The sequence below is a fragment of the Podarcis melisellensis genome, assembly GCF_964234715.1.
Source record: "Podarcis melisellensis genome assembly, chromosome: 10".
Classification (NCBI taxonomy): domain Eukaryota; kingdom Metazoa; phylum Chordata; class Lepidosauria; order Squamata; family Lacertidae; genus Podarcis; species Podarcis melisellensis.
The window spans coordinates 67,654,653-67,671,332 of record NC_138542.1 but is presented as its reverse complement, the minus strand read 5'-3'; the positions used below and the strand labels follow the sequence as shown (position 1 = coordinate 67,671,332).

At 46.9% G+C, this 16,680-nt stretch overlaps 1 protein-coding gene across 2 annotated transcripts; it reads right to left on the bottom strand.

Annotated features, from left to right (window-relative positions):
• Nucleotides 1-3,094: 3,094 nt before the first annotated feature.
• On the bottom strand, nt 3,095-10,837 carry LOC309378776 (endonuclease domain-containing 1 protein-like). Of its 2 annotated transcripts, none has more exons than XM_081927424.1 (3): nt 10,597-10,837; nt 4,802-5,112; nt 3,095-3,657 (listed from the first exon to the last, which is right to left on the bottom strand). In XM_081927424.1, the coding sequence occupies exons 2-3, from the start codon at nt 5,084-5,086 to the stop codon at nt 3,112-3,114; spliced, it is 831 nt and encodes a 276-aa protein (XP_081783550.1). In that variant the 5' UTR covers nt 5,087-5,112; nt 10,597-10,837; the 3' UTR covers nt 3,095-3,111. The 2 variants fall into 2 exon arrangements, with proteins under 2 accessions (XP_081783550.1, XP_081783549.1); XM_081927423.1 differs by lacking the exon at nt 10,597-10,837 and adding an exon at nt 7,490-8,225.
• Between the last annotated feature and the right edge of the window lie 5,843 nt (nt 10,838-16,680).

The following is a 16,680-nucleotide window of genomic DNA, read 5'->3' as shown; positions in this document are numbered from 1 at the left end:
AAGGTATTTAAGTATACCTTCACCAAGAAACCAGAGGCCTTCCTTCTGGGCATGGTCGGCCAGAACGTGTTAAAGAAGGACAGAACATTTTTTATGTATGCTACAACGGCGGCAAGGATACTTATTGCTAAGAGCTGGAAAACTCAAGATCTACCCACACTGGAAGAATGGCAGATGCAGCTGATGGACTATATGCAACTAGCTGAGATGACTGGCAGAATCCGCGACCTGGGAGAGGAGAGGGTTGAAGAAGACTGGAAGAAATTTAAGATTTATTTACAAAAGTACTGTAATTTGGTTGAATCCTAACAAGGAAGCCAGAGCAGAAATAACTGTCTACCATTAAATTATAATTTTTTATTTGAGTTTAATCTAAATACTGCACTTAAGATCATAAACAAGATGATAATTTGCTTGGAAAAATTCGTTTTTAATGATGAAGTGGAAGCGGGAGACGTGAGGGAGTCCACAATAGAATGAAAGGATGTTATGAAACCTATTCTGTTTGTTAAATATGTATCTGTAAAAAATCTTAATAAAAATTTTTATAAAAAAAAAAAAAAACAAATTCCTGCTTGGCCACAAAGCTCACCTTGGGCACAGTCACAGTCTCTCAGCTTGGCCTACCTCACAGGGTTGTTGTGTGGGTAAGATGGGAAGGAGAGAACTGTGTATATATCTCCAAGAGTTTCTTGGAAGAAAGGCAGGATATAAATGTAATAATACATAAATCTGCAGTGACAGTGGGGCCTTTCTCGTCGTGGCCCCAAAGGTGTAGAACTCCTCCCCAAGGGAAGTCCATCTTACTCGTTCCTTATTGGCTGTTAGATGCCAGGCAGCAGGGATGAAGGTGGCGCTGTGGGTTAAACCACAGAGCCTAGGACTTGCTGATCAGAAGGTCGGCGGTTCGAATCCCCGTGACGGGGTGAGCTCCCGTTGCTCGGTCCCTGCTCCTGCCAACCTAGCAGTTCAAAAGCACGTCAAAATGCAAGTAGATAAATAGGTACCACTCTGGCAGGAAAGTAAATGGCGTTTCCGTGCGCTGCTCTGGTTCGCCAGAAGCGGCTTAGTCATGCTGGCCACATGACCTGGAAGCTGTACGCTGGCTCCCTCAGCCAATAAAGCGAGATGAGCGCCGCAACCCTAGAGTCAGCCACGACTGGACCTAATGGTCAGGGGTCTCTTTACCTTTATGCCAGATAGCTATCCTCCCAAGGGCTTTTGCCTTGCCATGATCCATCACCCACCAATGTTTCTCTTGCCCTGTGTTGCTAAAGGGAGAAGGGAGCCTATTCACCAAGGAGTTCAGTAACTGTGGGGCCACCCCTGCAAAGTACCAGACCTTCTCACCAACCACATTTTCAGCCGAGATGAGCTAGAAAGCAAAACTGGGACATATTCATAGGGGGAAAGCCAGGCCCGTGGGCTAGTACTAGTGGTGGGGAGGCCTTCAGCCCAAATGTGCTCTTTCAGGCTTTCCTATCCAGCCTCTAGGACTCCCCCCAGACTATGAGCCCTCCTTCCCAGGTCACACCTCTCACTGTCCCCCACCTCAGGTACTTTTGTCTGGCTGAAATGTAACTTTGAATTCTTCAGACGCCTCTCAGTTGCCTGGATGGACCAACAGGGTGTGCATGTCTGTACACACCTCCAATGTTGCTATGGCTGGCCTGTAGCTACGGCACTTGTTTGCTCTGCCCCAAGGTCCCTCCCCTCCCATTCATTTTATTTATCTCTTTCTTTCTCTCCCCCCTCTTTTCTCATTGTATCAACAAAGCATCAATAAAAAACATTGTGCAAAAAAATTAAAATGTGCTGCTTGTGCATTGGAGCTTCTGTGTGTACAACAAAATTCCTGAATTGACAGGCAAATGGAACCATGGCAGAATCCGGATTAGAAACACAGTGGGGGCAAATGTTTAAAGCTCCCCTCCCCTCTATACCAGCTTCCTGATATGGATCAGCGGCACCAGGCTGACAGGCGAACTAATGCCACTGTACTGGAAGAAGCAAAGATCACCAGTGTCGATGCAATGATTCTTCAATACCAGCTGCGCTGGACTGGTCATGTTGTTCAGATGCCTGGTTATCATCTTCTGCAACAACTACTCTATTCCAAACTTAAAAATGGAAAGCGTAATGCTGGTGGTTGACAAAAGAGGTTTAAAGACTGTTTCAAGGCAAATAAAAAATTATTATTATTATTATTATTATTATTATTATTATTATTAATTATTTATACCCCACCCATCTGGCTGAGTTTCCCCAGCCACTCTGGGTGGCTCCCAATCGAATGTTATAAACACCGACAACTGGGAAACACTTGCCTGTGAGCGCTCCAATTGGAGAACAGCCTTTACCAAAGGTGTCATGAGCTTTGAAGACACTCGAACTCAGGACGCAAGAGAGAAACGTGCTAAGAGGAAGGCAAGCTTGGCAAACCCTCACCATGATCAACTCCAGTCTGGAAACCAATGTCCCCACTGTGGAAGGACGTGTAGATCCAGAATTGGCCTCACAGTCACTTATGGACTCATTGTTAAAACCGTGTTTATGGAAGACAATCTTACTCAGCTATGAGTGATTGCCAAAGAAAAAAACCAGGCTGACTACTAACAAAATAATAAAAAACCCTTGTAAAGGTTAAGGTAAAGGGACCCCTGACCATTAAGTCCAGTCATGGCCCACTCTGGAGTTGTGGCACTTATCTAGCTTTATTGGCCGAGGGAGCCGGCGTACAGCTTCCAAGTCATGTGGCCAGCATGACTAAGCAGCTTCTGGCGAACCAGAGCAGCGCATGGAAACGCCATTTACCTTCCCGCCAGAGCAATACCTATTTATCTACTTGCACTTTGACGTGCTTTCGAGCTGCTAGGTTGGCAGGAGCAGGGACCGAGCAACGGGAGCTCACCCCGTTGCGGGGATTCGTACCACCGACCTTCTGATCGGCAAGTCCTAGGCTCTGTGGTTTAACCCACAGCGCCACCCGCGTCCCCCCAAAAGAACCCCTTGTACTTAAGGTCAAACCTTGTGACTAACATAACATATGACTAACATAACATATACTTTGAAATCACTAGAGTCATGCAGGATGTCTCAGTGGACAAGGCTTTATTCCCGGGGACAATCGCTATGAAATAGAGACATGTGACTCTGGTTATACAATTCTGCCAGCTTCTCCTCCAACTGCCCCAGAGTGAGAGTCTGCACTGCGTTTTCGTCATTCCGGGCTATTATGGCCCAAGATCTCAGGTGATTGTTGTCTCTGACACAGCAGGCTGCAGACCATACATGGCTGGGCTTGTTGACCCTCCCTTTGGCGATGAAGCTTTCCCCTGGCACTGCGCCCACCACGGCAAAGGTTTCCTGGCATCTTTCAGTCTTGCTTGCCATCGTCGACTGCTCATAGTGGTTCCAGGCCCCGCCGTTCAGCTTGATGTATTGCGGCACAATGTTGGTCAACGTGAAGGTGGAAGACTTGGCCTCCTGGTCGGGCTGGTGGCCATTGGGGTTCAGGTGACCCCTGTTGAAATCGGTCAGGTTCTTGTAATCTAGCAAAACGGCCTGGCTGCCTCTAAGTGCTTCCTGCATGTCATCACGTTCCTGCAGGAGAGATCCTTCCGTTTCCATTTCGGGCGGCAGTGCTAAATCCAAGAGCTTTGGGGAAAAAAGAGACAGGGGTGCGAACAGGGAAACTTAGTTGAGAAGAGAAAGGGAGTAAATGAGAAGACAAACCTCCCCCCCCCCCCCCCGCCGCCGAACACTGCCTTCAACCATCTGTCTAGGCTCTCAGCAGTAAGATGTGTTGGGGTGCAATGCCTCCCCGGATCAGGGTTTCCTCTGGAACTTAGGCATTTTGAAATGTCTGAATTCCCTCCCATATAGGCAGGCTGAATAATACTAATACTATTATTATTACTACTACTACTAATAATAATAAATATATTTATACCCTGCCCATCTAGCTGGGTTTCCCCAGTCACTCTGGGCAGCTCCCAACAGAATATTAAAAGCACAATAAAACATCAAACATTAGAAACTGCCCTAAGCAGGGCTGCCTTCAGATGCCTTCTAAAAGTCAGATACAGTGGTACCTTGGGTAACAGACGCTTCAGGTTACAGACTCTGCTAACCCAGAAATAGTACCTCGGGTTAAGAACTTTGCTTCAGGATGAGAACAGAAATCGCACAGCGGCAGCAGGAGGCCCCATTAGCTAAAATGGTGCCTCAGGTTAAGAACAGTTTCAGGTGAAGAACGGACCTCCAGAACGAACTAAGTTCTTAACCCGAGGTACCACTGTAGTTGTTTATTTCCTTGGCATCTGATGGGAGGGCGTTCCACAGGGCGGGCGCCACTATCGAGAAGGCCCTCTGCCTGGTTTCCTGTAACTTCACTTCTCTGAGGGAGGGAACAGCCAGAAAGCCCTCGGAGCTGGACCTCAGTGTCCGGGCTGAACAATGTGGGTGGAGACCATAGCTGTCAACCTTCCCTTTTTTTGCGTAAAATTCCCTTATTCCAGTGCCGTTTCCCGCTGCTTCCCACTGCTATACTGGATTGTTAGATATCCCATAGACTGTCCCTAGGACAGGTGAGGCTGCCGATTCCTTATTTTTGAGGCTGCTGATCCATTATTTTCAAATCTGAAAGTTGAGAGCTATGGTGGAGACGCTCCTTCAGGTATATCGGGCCGAGGCTTTAAAGGTCAGCACCAACACTTTGAATTGTGCTGAGAAACATACTTGAACGCAGGTGGGGACACTGAGTTTAAAGTAGCAGCTCTTGTCTGCTCAGACCTCTTACCTGGGGTTCAATCCTCCATGTGTTCGGCCTCTTTGCCTGCCCAGGGTTGTAGATGTATGCAGAGAACACCGGGATGCGGTTGTCTCGGTCGTACAGAGTGGCAAAACGATACTGGTTTTTGTACCGCTGGCAAATCCGAGCCGGGCGCGGGGGAGTCAGCCCGATACTTGGAGGGGTTCCTCTGAAGAAAAACTGGGGGCAGGTGTCTTCAAAAGAGGTCACCACCTCGGCGCTCCCTAGCAAATTCAGCTGGCACACTGCGACGAGGAGAAGAATCGGCAACATTGTGCAAGCTCCTCAAAACTGAGCGGCTGTTTGGAGAGACGCTTGTTTAAATTAGCTGGAAACAACCCCTCAAGAGTCTAACACACTAACCTAGGTTTAGCGAACACTTAGGACTCCAGATATCGCTGAACTACAGCTCCCATTAGCACCAGCAAGCGAAGCCAACGGCCAGGGCTATCAGAAGTTGTCTTTTCCCCCCACACCTGCTCTAACCACTAGCCTGCAATGGATCTCATTTCCTCCCGCCTAGGGAGGGAAGGATCCGATAACTTCAAGTCTCTCCATTTCTCCAACCTTAAATTCAGGTCCCCACATTTTCTGCAGGAACTTTAGTGCCAATTTCTCATAAATAAACACATTTTGAATACATTTCTTTAAGCGTGCATATTTTGCAAGCTGTTTCTTCTAACAGAACGCATTTTGTGTGTTGATATCTTCACTTTATGCCTTCAGTTTTTTAATGCAAACTTTGCTTTCACATATGCAGTTTTGGGAACATTGCTTATCTGGAGCACAGCATTGCAAAATCAGCAGAAATGTGATTTATGAAGGAGAGCTGTGTTCTGGTTCCCATGGTGTTTCGGGAAGTGTGGTAGAACTAGCTCTAAATGCAAAGTGAGCTGAATTTCTCCCCCACCCTAATCTCCACTGCATATCCCTCTGCTTAAATAGTCAGATGATTTATTTATTTCTTAATAACAGACTGCTCCTCCAGACCCAGGTCTAGCACTGCTATCACTCTTCCCAGAAACCATGCAAAATGCCTCATTTAAAGATCTAATCATCCACCTAGCAACAGCAGCGAGGCTGGAATTGGCCAAGTTTTGGAGAGCTCAATCTCACTTCATTCTCTAAAGGGTGCTGGAATAAGACAGGTCAGTTAGTATTTGCAGAAAGTTACGAAGCGCAAGAGACAAAGTAGAGGGGTTAAATCTAAAAGATCATTTTCAGTTGTTTGGTTTCCTTTGGTCAAACTCATTTTACAACAACAGGGAGCAGTCCTTCATTCAGCTCTCCACCTAGACATTTTTTGCCTTTAGCTTTAAATCTATAAATTAGCTTTGTTGGCCTTCTATATTGCTGCATCTGGATAGCTCAGTTGGTTAGAGCGTGGTGCTGATAAGGCCAAGGTAACAGGTTTGATCCCCATAAGGGACACCTGCGTATTCTTGCATCCCAGGGGGTTGAACTATACATAATCCTCCGGGTCCCTTCCAACTCTACAATTCCATTATAGTCGTACCTTGGAAGTCGAACAGAATCCGTTCCAGAAGTCTGTTCAACTTCCAAAACATTCAGAAACCAAAGCGTGGCTTCTGTTTGGCTGCAGGAAACTCCTGCAGCCAATCAGAAGCTGCGGAAGCCACACTGGACATTCAGCTTCCAAAAATCGTTCGGAAACTGGAACACTCACTTCCGGGTTTTGATTGTTCAGGAGCCAATTTGTTTGGGAGCCAAGGCGTTTGAGATCCAAGGTACGACTGTATTCCATTCTATGATTCTGTTATCATCTCCATGACTGTTTGACTCTTTCCTTCTTTCTGCTCATTTGCAAGCTGCACCAAGTTTAGAGTCAAGCCTGTGTCCCGTTCGTTTTTATGTGGGGTTTTTTATCATAAAAAATTCAGTAAAAATCATCTTTTAAAAAACGGGAGAGCGGAAGAAGGAAATTGTTTTAACAGAGAATAAAATTGCTTTGTGTATATATTTTTTATTAAATTTTCTATTTTACAGTTTAAAGTACTCATTTTTGCATCCTTAAAATATCAGTGACTTCCCTTCCCTTTACATGGTTCATTTTACATATCATAAACCCCTGCATATTTTACAGAAACTATACCTTTCAGTATTCCATTGTTACATCCACCATAACTTATTTACACTGTTGAATTTAGCTTAATGCTGCCAGTGTTTTCAGCTATACACAGTTCTTCCCCATATATTCAATAAATGTTTTCCAGTCTTCTCTAAACGTATGTTTTTCTTGTTCTCTCATTCTATATGTTAAGTCTGCAAGCTGCGCATATTCTGTCAACTTAAGCTGCCATTCTTCTTTGGTTGGGACCTCGCTCGTTTTCCATTTTTGGGCTAACAAAACATGGGCCACAGTAGCGGCATACATAAATAACCTTTTTTGACACATGCAAATTTCAGTCTGAATTATCCCCAACAAAAAGGACCCTGGTTTGGGGGGGAGAGTACTTTTAAACATCTTTTTTCCAATTCATTATGGATCATTTCTCAATACTCTTTTACCCTTTTGCAAGTCCACCACATATGAAAGAACGGTCCCTACACCTCTTTGCAACTCCAGCAATTATCTGATTCAGTCTTATACATCTTAGCAAGCCTACTTGGAATTAAATGCCATCTGTAAATCATTTTCAAGTAGTTTTCCTTTACCTTCTGGAAGGCTGACACTTGTGTCGGTTGACTTGTTCTCCTCCAGGCAGGGCACAAGAATATAAGCAACGTGTAACCCTGAGATTGACTGCTTAAATAAGGTTCCCAAAGGAAAACGATAGCAGGCTATCTAGCCCCTGATTAACTTCCTCCAACTGTTGTTTGAATACAGTTTCCAATCTATGCGGGTGCCCAAATTAGAATGTGCTTTTTCTTCTTCTGATGCAGGGATTTCTCAAGGTTAGGCAACGATCCTTTTACTGTAAAGGCGTTATCAAACTGCTTGTGGGATAAAACTCCCTGGCCAGCTTCTGTCGCCGATTTTGTGAGAAAGTGCCCAGATGAGCTGAAAGCTGGTGACCAGATATTTATGGCCAGACTCGATTCTTCTCAAGTCTTCCGCCTTATCTTGACCCTGAACTGGTAGGGTGACAAGCACAATCAAATACAGTATTTGTCATAGCCAGCTGCAAAAAGGGTGAGGATGCTGAGGGTTTTCTTATTGGTCAGGGCTTTCGGGCAGAGAACAGTGCGTTAGGAGTGGATGTGAGGAAACTCTCATTCTAACACATTTGCATAGCAACCCATTACCAGGAAAAGACAACATTATTCTCAGCACTGTATTTTTCCATGAAAGCAAACCAAAGCTTCATACAATCATAGAGTTGGAAGGGACCCCAAGGGTCATCTAGTCCAACCCCCTGCAATGAAGGAATCTCAGCTAAAGCATCCATGGCAGATGGCCATCCAACCTCTGCTGAAAAACATCCAAGGAAGGAGAGTCCTGTTAGGATATCGATGTTCCGTTCGACCTTAAGAACAGGCGTGTGGAATTGTTGTATGTCACATGTCTGTTTACAGTCCAACACAGCTTGCTGGGAACTTCGGTTTGTGTATAGCTTTTGCTTTAGCTGCTTGCTTGGACTTGAAAGGGGAGAGTAATGCTCTTCCTTTGTCCTGAATAAACTGCTTGTAAATACGCTTTAAAGGTAAAGGGACCCCTGACCATTAGGTCCAGTTGCGGACGACTCTGGGGTTGCGGCGCTCATCTTGCTTTACTGGCCGAGGGAGCCGGCATACAGCTTCTGGGTCATGTGGCCAGCATGACTAAGCCACTTCTGGCGAACCAGAGCAGCACACAGAAACACCGTTTACCTTCCCACCGGAGTGGTACCTATTTATCTACTTGCACTTTGACGTGCTTTCGAACTGCTTGGTTGGCAGGAGCAGGGACCAAGCAACGGGAGCTCACCCCGTCATGGGGATTCAAACCGCCAACCTTCTAATCGGCAAGTCCTAGGCTCTGTGGTTTAACCCCCAGCGCCACCCGCAAATACACTTTACATATGCCTCTTTCTGCCCTTCCATTGCGAAGAGTTATTTACTCTGCTGATTAGAGTGTGCTCCAGCTCCTGAAGAGTTCTGAAGCTACAGGTTGCTGTTTCATGCTGTGTCAAGGACCGGAGATCGCCCTGCTACTGGCTGGTGGTCTGGAGCCAGCTGGGGGCCTGCAAATTGCCCCCATTTCCTTGGACGCATCCCGACAAGTCCACCACCTCTCGAGGGAGACCCCGTCGAACAGCTCTTACTGTCAGAAGGTTCTTCCTGATGTTTTGTCGGAATCTCCTTTCCTGTAACTTGAAGCCATGGGTTCAAGTCCTACCTTCCAGAGCAGGAGACAACAAGCTTGCTCCATCCTCCATGGGACAGCCCTTGAGATATTTGAAGATGGCTATCATATCTCCTCTCAGTCTCCTTTTTTATCCAGGCTAAACATACCCAGGTCCTTCAACCATTCCTCATAAGGCTTGGTTTCCATCTTGGTCACCATCCTCTGCACACATTCCAGCTTGTCAACATCCTTCTTACATTGTGGTACCCAGAACTGGACCCAGAATTCCAGGTGTGGTCTGACCAAGGCAGAATAGAGTGGGTCTATTCCTTCCATCGATCGGGACACTTCACTTCTGTTGATGCAGCCCACAAATCCTCAAGAGCTTTTTAAAAAAATACAGCCTTTGTAGCTGTGGCTGCTCATTTGCATGCCTTCGCCACCATGAACACACACGTCACTGGCAAGACTGCCAATTGATTAAAAAAAACAAAAACCAAGCAGGTGGTGCTTTTCATGGAATCGGGGAAAGCATCATTCTCTTCAGTTTGGTTTCCAGAAGAATCAAGTAGGAGTCGGACTCAGAAGTGGACAATAGTTGCCAACCTTAATCATAGGAAAATACAAAGCTACCTTATAGAAGAAGAAGAAGAAGAAGAAGAAGAAGAAGAAGAAGAAGAATTTATATTAACCGAATATTAAAAACACAATACAACATCAAACATTAAAAACTTTCCTAAACAGGGCTGCCTTCAGATGTCTTTGACAAGCTAGATAGTTGTTTATTTCTTTGACATCTGTTGGGAGGGTGCTCCACAGGGCAGGCGCCACCACCGAGAAGGCCCTCTGCCTGGTTCCCTGTAACCTCATTTCTCACAGGGAGGGAACCGCCAGAAGGTCCTCAGAGCTGGACCAGAACAATGGGGGTGGAGACACTCCTTCAGGTATACTGAACCGAGGCCATTTAGGGCTTTAAAGATCAGCACCAACACTTTGAATTGTGTTTGGAAATGTACTGGGAACCAATGCAGGTCTCTCAGGACCAGTGTTATATGGTCTCGGCGGCCACTCCCAGTCACCAGTCTGGGTGCCGCATTCTGAATTAATTGCAGTTTTTGAGTCACCTTCAAAGGTAGCCCCCGTAGAGCGCATTGCAGTAGTCTAAGTGGGAGATAACCAGAGCATGCACCACTCTGGCGAGACGGTCTGCGGGCAGGTAGGGTCTCATCCTTTGCACCAGATGGAGCTGGTAAACAGCTGCCCTGGACACAGAATTGACCTGTGCCTCCATGGACAGCTGTGAGTCCAGAATGACTCCCAGGCTGTGCACCTGGTCCTTCAGGGGCACAGTTACCCCATTCAGGACCAGGGAGTCCTCCACACCTGCCCGCCTCCTGTCCCCCCAAAACAGTACTTCTGTCCTGTCAGGATTCAACCTCAATCTGTTAGCCGCCATCCATCCTCCAACCGCCTTGTATTGTGTCTGACCAGCTACCTCAGCAGTCTTGACACTGGCAGGCAGCACTTTCTCCAGGGTTTCCGGCAGGGCTGTCTCCTCCAAAGACCTGCCATAGATGAGTGGAACTTGCCAAACGCTCTACCGTTGAGCTCCAACCCTTCCCCAGCTAGGATCTGCAATAAGTTGCAAGGATTTCTCATTCTGGCTGCAGTGCACCTGCCAACTGAACATCACCTAATAAGGAAAGCAAAATTACATGCCTCTAGCATCAGCAATAAATGTTCTGTGCCTGGACGCACCGAGAATTTGCCTGGCACAGTAAAATGTTTCAAAACAAAAACGATTTCTCGGTTTCCTTTCCCCACACTTGATGAATGGGTTGTGTTTGTTTTTTTAATATATTTTTTTAAAGTCATTTGCCTATAGTGAAGAGCATGCCAAGCAAAACTGCAGGAACTCTGGCTAATCTGAGTCAAAGGCTGCCGGCCTGCTAGTGACTTCTCAAAAACCCAAAGCTCAAAGTTTCCCACTCAGGTTCAGAAGAGTTTCCCCTTTTCAGTTTCCACAACTGGGTTATTTGCGGTGACTTATGCCGGGCAGAGTTTGAATGTGAAAAAATGAACTCTGTAACCAGAGCCTATGTGTTTATGAACATCACCATGTTGCTCAGTTGGATAGCTCAGTTGGTTAGACCATGGTGCTGATAACACCAAGGTTGCAGGTTCGATCCCTGTATGGACCAGCTGCATATTCCTGCATTGCAGGGGGTTGGGCTAGATGATCCTTAGGATCCCTTCTGTTACGGCTAAAATCTGGGTGTGGGGCTACACTGCCACCCAGCTTGTTGGACTAAGTGTCCACGGGTCCCAGCGGAAGAAAATGAGCTCAGCCGGACAGGAGCAAAATGCAGAGATCCAAGGTTTATTGCGCAACAGGTTCAAGACGAGATTGAACCCGAGAAAGGGGTGACATGAACTTTTGAAACTCCCTCCATGTCCCAGAATACAGTGTAAAATACATCCCAGTTACATCATTAATACATTAAGGAAAGGTTGGGTTACACAGATTACATCATGAATACATTAAGGAGAGGTTGGGTTACACCGGATTAACATATGGAGGAGGGAAGGGGGAATATGCAGAGCTGGAGATATGCACAGATAAGCGCATCCTGAGTGCCGGTGATGGGAAGACAATGGTCCATGTATGCATAGTCTGTCACTTGGCATTGCCCGGAGGAAAGGTTTGGCAGAGTGATTTGACAGGATTAGGGTCTTGACACCTTACTTGAGGGATTATGGAGGACAGGGGAGGGGTGATGGAGTCCTAGAGAAATTGAGCAAATATATTGTAGCGAAGAAGGTGAAGAAGACATGCCCCCCCTTCTGTAACACTTCCAACTCTACAGTTCTATGATTCTATGATTCTATGTATCTAAGACCTCAAAATTCCTACCACAGGGAACACTCCACAAGAGAGGATGTTCAAAAGGGGGTTGAGGGGCTGCCAGCTCTGCAGGCGAGGGGCGACGTAACTGGGCTCCTGAGCCCCACAGGGGTGCTGCAGAAAGAAGGCAGTTGGTCAAGGGAGCCATGGACTCAAAAAGGCTGAAAACCTCTGATCCAGGAGAAGAGGAACCGGTAGGACAAGTTTTCTTTGGAAGACAATGGCCTTAGCTGGCCAAGGACGTGAGCTCACCAGCACCTCAAACAATAAGCTAGCTTGTAATAGCCACAACTAATAGATGGTGCTCTGGATAAAAAGTGGGGGCAGATATTTTCCCAGCGCTCCCTCCACTGGCTGGATGATCCTTCCTGGAAGAACAATAGCCTGAGTTGTTGTGGGTGTGCTGCAGGAATTTTTGTATAGCTTGGGGGGGTTGCCCCTCCAGCAGATAACATGCACATGCAGCCCACTACCAAAATCAGCACAATCAATTTTGGGACTTTTGTGATTTGCCCCCACAGAACACTTCATCACAGTTTCTTCCTATCTATTCAAAGGGCCTTTCCTGCACGATACCAAACGTAACAATTCACTGATAAATGTATCTATCTACTATACTGGTTCACAGGGAAAACTTCAGAAATTCATATAGACATGTGAGCTCAGCTACTCAGCAGCCCCTCTGCCTGAGTGATAATTCCTTGCATCCTGATGCCTGAGTGCCAGACAGGTAGCCATTCCAGAAAGAACAAACCCAGATGAAGACAAAAGGGTGTGATTAACTTGGCTGGGAAACAGGGAAATATAAATATATCTTTTGTTACACTTGATGCCCGACTCTTCATGACCCCCTGGACCAGAGCACACCAGGCACTCCTGTCTTCCACTGCCTCCCGCAGTTTGGTCAAACTCATGCTGGTAGCTTCGAGAACACTGTCCAACCATCTCGCCCTCTGTCGTCCCCTTCTCCTTGTGCCCTCCATCTTTCCCAACATCAGGGTCTTTCCCAGGGAGTCTTCTCTTCTCATGAGGTGGCCAAAGTCTTGGAGCCTCAGCTTCACGATCTGTCCTTCCAGTGAGCACTCAGGGCTGATTTCCTTCAGAATGGAGAGGTTTGATCTTCTTGCAGTCCATGGGACTCTCTAGAGTCTCCTCCAGCACCAGAATTCAAAAGCATCAATTATTTGGCGATCAGCTTTCTTTATGGTCCAGCTCTCACTTCCATACATCACTACTGGGAAAACCATAGCTTTAACTATATGGACCTTTGTTGGTAAGGTGATGTCTCTGCTTTTTAGGATGCTGTCTAGGTTTCTCATTGTTTTTCTCCCAAGAAGCATCTGCAGTGATCATGGAGCCCAAGAAAATAAAATCTCTCACTGCCTCCATTTCTTCCCCTTTTATCTGCAGGAGGTGATGGGACCAGTGGCCATGATCTTCTTGAGGTCTTAGATATATGTTAAATGTTCGTAAGTGTACCAACCAAGCACGTACATAGATCAGCACGGGAAGACCAACCTGAAACCATTTTTTATTCCCAAACTGACCTCAATTTATTGTCTGCAAGATCAAAGTGGGAAACCTCCCCATTGTCTCTTTCTTCACAAATCCTGTCTTAAGGGCACATTTAAGATATGAATAGGGTGTGAGCCTGACCTGGCTCAGGAACTAAGTATTTCCCACAAAAGACTGGCCAGGCTCCCCAGGCAATCCAATCCAGTGACCATTAAACAGGTAACCTGGCAGACAGGAGGTAAACAAAGCACTCAGATATCAAAGAGAAGAACTACCACCAGACTTTAAGAAGACATCAGAAGGCAGCCCTCTTTAGGGAAGCTTTTAATGTTTAACAGACCACTGTATTTTAATACTCTGTGGGAAGCTGCCCAGAGTGGCTGGGGAAACCCAGCCAGATGTGTGGGGTATAAATAATAAATAATAAATAATACATTCTATTCTCAGATTTCTGCTGTAGACACCCCTTCTGTGATGTATGTATGATGTTTCTGGGGCTGGTCTTGATCTACAGGCTGGCAATTTCAAAAGTCTATATAAGGGCTTGCACACCATTGTTCTGGGTTCCTCCTCCCTCCTGCGTGTGGTGAGTGAGGACCCTGTTGCAATAGATCAATAAAGATCAGGCTTACTAGCTGCTTTGCTTCTCAATATTCTCTGGTTGGCCTCTGTTATTTTCTCCTACCAATAGGGAACCTAGGTAAGGACTCTATATGGGCTCTTGGATACCCCATAAGGGAAAAGGGCAGATTTTTGTTTACAACACAGTATACCTTGGTTCTTGAACGTAATCCGTTCTGAAAGTCTGTTCGACTTCTGAAAATGTTCGAAAACCAAGGTGCGGTTTCTGATTGGCTGCAGGAGCTTCCTTCACTCAATCAGGAACAACGTTGGATGTTAGGGTTGCAAAGAAACTGGAACACTCACTTCCGGGTTTGCGGCATTTGGGAGTCAAAACGTACAAGTACAGCCATACCTCGGGTTGCGAATGTGATCTGTGTGGGAGGCACGTTCGCAACCCGCAGCGTTCGCAGCCTGAAGTGCCGCATCTGTGCACACGCGTGACGCAATTTGATGCTTCTGCACATGTGTGTGACGTCATTTTGTGCTTCTGCGCATGCGCAAAAACCCAGAATTAACCCATTCTGGTACTTCCAGGTTTGGCACGGTCTGCAACCCGAAAATGCGCAACCTGCAGCGTTCACAACCCGAGGTATGACTGTACCAAGGCGTTCGCAAACCAAGGCACGACTGTACAAAAAAAAAAAAGCTGTCGTTTGAATCTGCTTCTGGCCCTAACCAGTCTGTGGGTGTTACTTTTTAAAAAAATTATTACATTTACACTCCATGTTTCCTCTAAGGACTTCAGGAAGGCATACCTAGGCACCTACCCTCTCATTCCCTCCCCCAACCACTCTGTGAGGTAGGCTACACTTACAGAGTGAAGTGGAAATGTCATTGTGGAAGAAAGTGGTTGTCAGCTTATACAATCATAGAGCTGTAGAGTTGGAAGGGGTCCCGAGGGTCATCTAGTCCAACCCCCTGCAATGGAGAAATCTCAGCTCAAGCATCCATGACAGATGACCATCCAACCTCTGCTTAAAAACCCCTGACAAAGGAGAGTCCACCAGCTTCGGGGGGGGGGGGGTGTTCCACTGTCCAACAGCTCTTACTGTCAGAAAGTTTTTTCTGATGTTTAGTGAGAACCTCGCTTCTTGTAACTGGAAGCAGGAGAAAACAAGCTTGCTCCATCTTCCATGTGGCAGCTCTTAAGATATTTGAAGATGTCTCTTCGTTGTCTCATTTCTCTTTGACATCTGGTAGAAGGGCGTTCCACACGGTGGGGGCCACCACAGAGAAGGCCCTCTGCCTGGTTCCCTGTAACTTGGCTTCTCGCAGCGAGGGAACCGCCAGAAGGCCCTCGGCACTGGACCTCGGCGTCCAGGTAGAAGGATGGAGGTGGAGACGCTCCTTCAGATATACTGGACCAAGGCTGTTTAGGGCTTTAAAGGTCAGCACCAACACTTTGAATTGTGCTCGGAAACGTACTGGGAGCCAATGCAGATCTCTCAGGACCGGTGTTATGTGGTCCCGGCGGCCGTTCCCAGTCACCAGTCTAGCTGCCACATTCTGGATTAGTTGTAGTTTCCGGGTCACCTTCAAAGGTAGCCCCACATAGAGTGCTGTAAAAACATGCTGATTCCCAGACCATCTGCAGGCTGGATTGAGAAGGCGAATGAGCCACATCCGGCCCCCAGGCTTTAGGTTGTCTACCCCCTGCCTTTGAGCATCTTTTTTAACTTCCTTTGCACACATTCCAGCTTGTCAATATCGCTTCTTCAACTCTGGTGCCCAAAACAACTCTTATCGTCAGAAAGTTTTTAGTGAATATTCTCAGTGTTACCAGAAAATCCGAGGGCTCCCTTGGACAAAATCAAGACACCAACCAGAGCAACTTTGAAGCAAATCAGCAGCCCGTAGGCTTGGTCTTTATTGAAGAAAGACTGTCGCGACAGGACTCCCACCGCCCACAAGGTGAAGCAAGATGGAAGCCCAGAACAAAAGAAGACCCCAACTTTTATTAGCTCCTAATCCCCTAAACTGGGACGCAGGTGGCGCTGTGGGTTAAAGCCTCAGCGCCTAGGACTTGCCGATCAAAAGGTCGGCGGTTCGAATCCCTGCTGCGGGGTGCGCTCCCGCTGCTCGGTCCCAGCGCCTGCCAACCTAGCAGTTCGAAAGCACCTCTGGGTGCAAGTAGATAAATAGGGACCGCTTACCAGCGGGAAGGTAAACGGCGTTTCCGTGTGCGGCTCTGGCTCGCCAGAGCAGCGATGTCACGCTGGCCATGTGACCCGGAAGTGTCTCCGGACAGCGCTGGCCCCTGGCCTCTTAAGTGAGATGGGCTCACAACCCCAGAGTCTGTCAAGACTGGCCCGTACGGGCAGGGGTACCTTTACCTTTACCTTTACCTTAATCCCCTAAACTACACCCCTAGAAATACATCATATTTACATCATGATTATATTTAAATTAGGAGGAGTCGAGGAGGGGCTGCGCAGGTAATCTAAACCTTCTCTTCTCCCACATGAGTCATTTTCAGGAAACAAAAGGGAAAAGGCGCAGTTTCCTGCCCCCTGAGGGGAATCCGGTCACGGTCCT

Bases quoted from the DNA above. Each gene is read 5' to 3' on its own strand.
- LOC309378776 (XM_081927424.1), bottom strand. From the start codon at position 5,086: ATGTTGCCGATTCTTCTCCTCGTCGCAGTGTGCCAGCTGAATTTGCTA. The intron at 3,658-4,801 runs GTAAGAGGTCTG...TTTTCCCCAAAG, and splicing joins CATGGAGGATTGAACCCCAG to CTCTTGGATTTAGCACTGCC.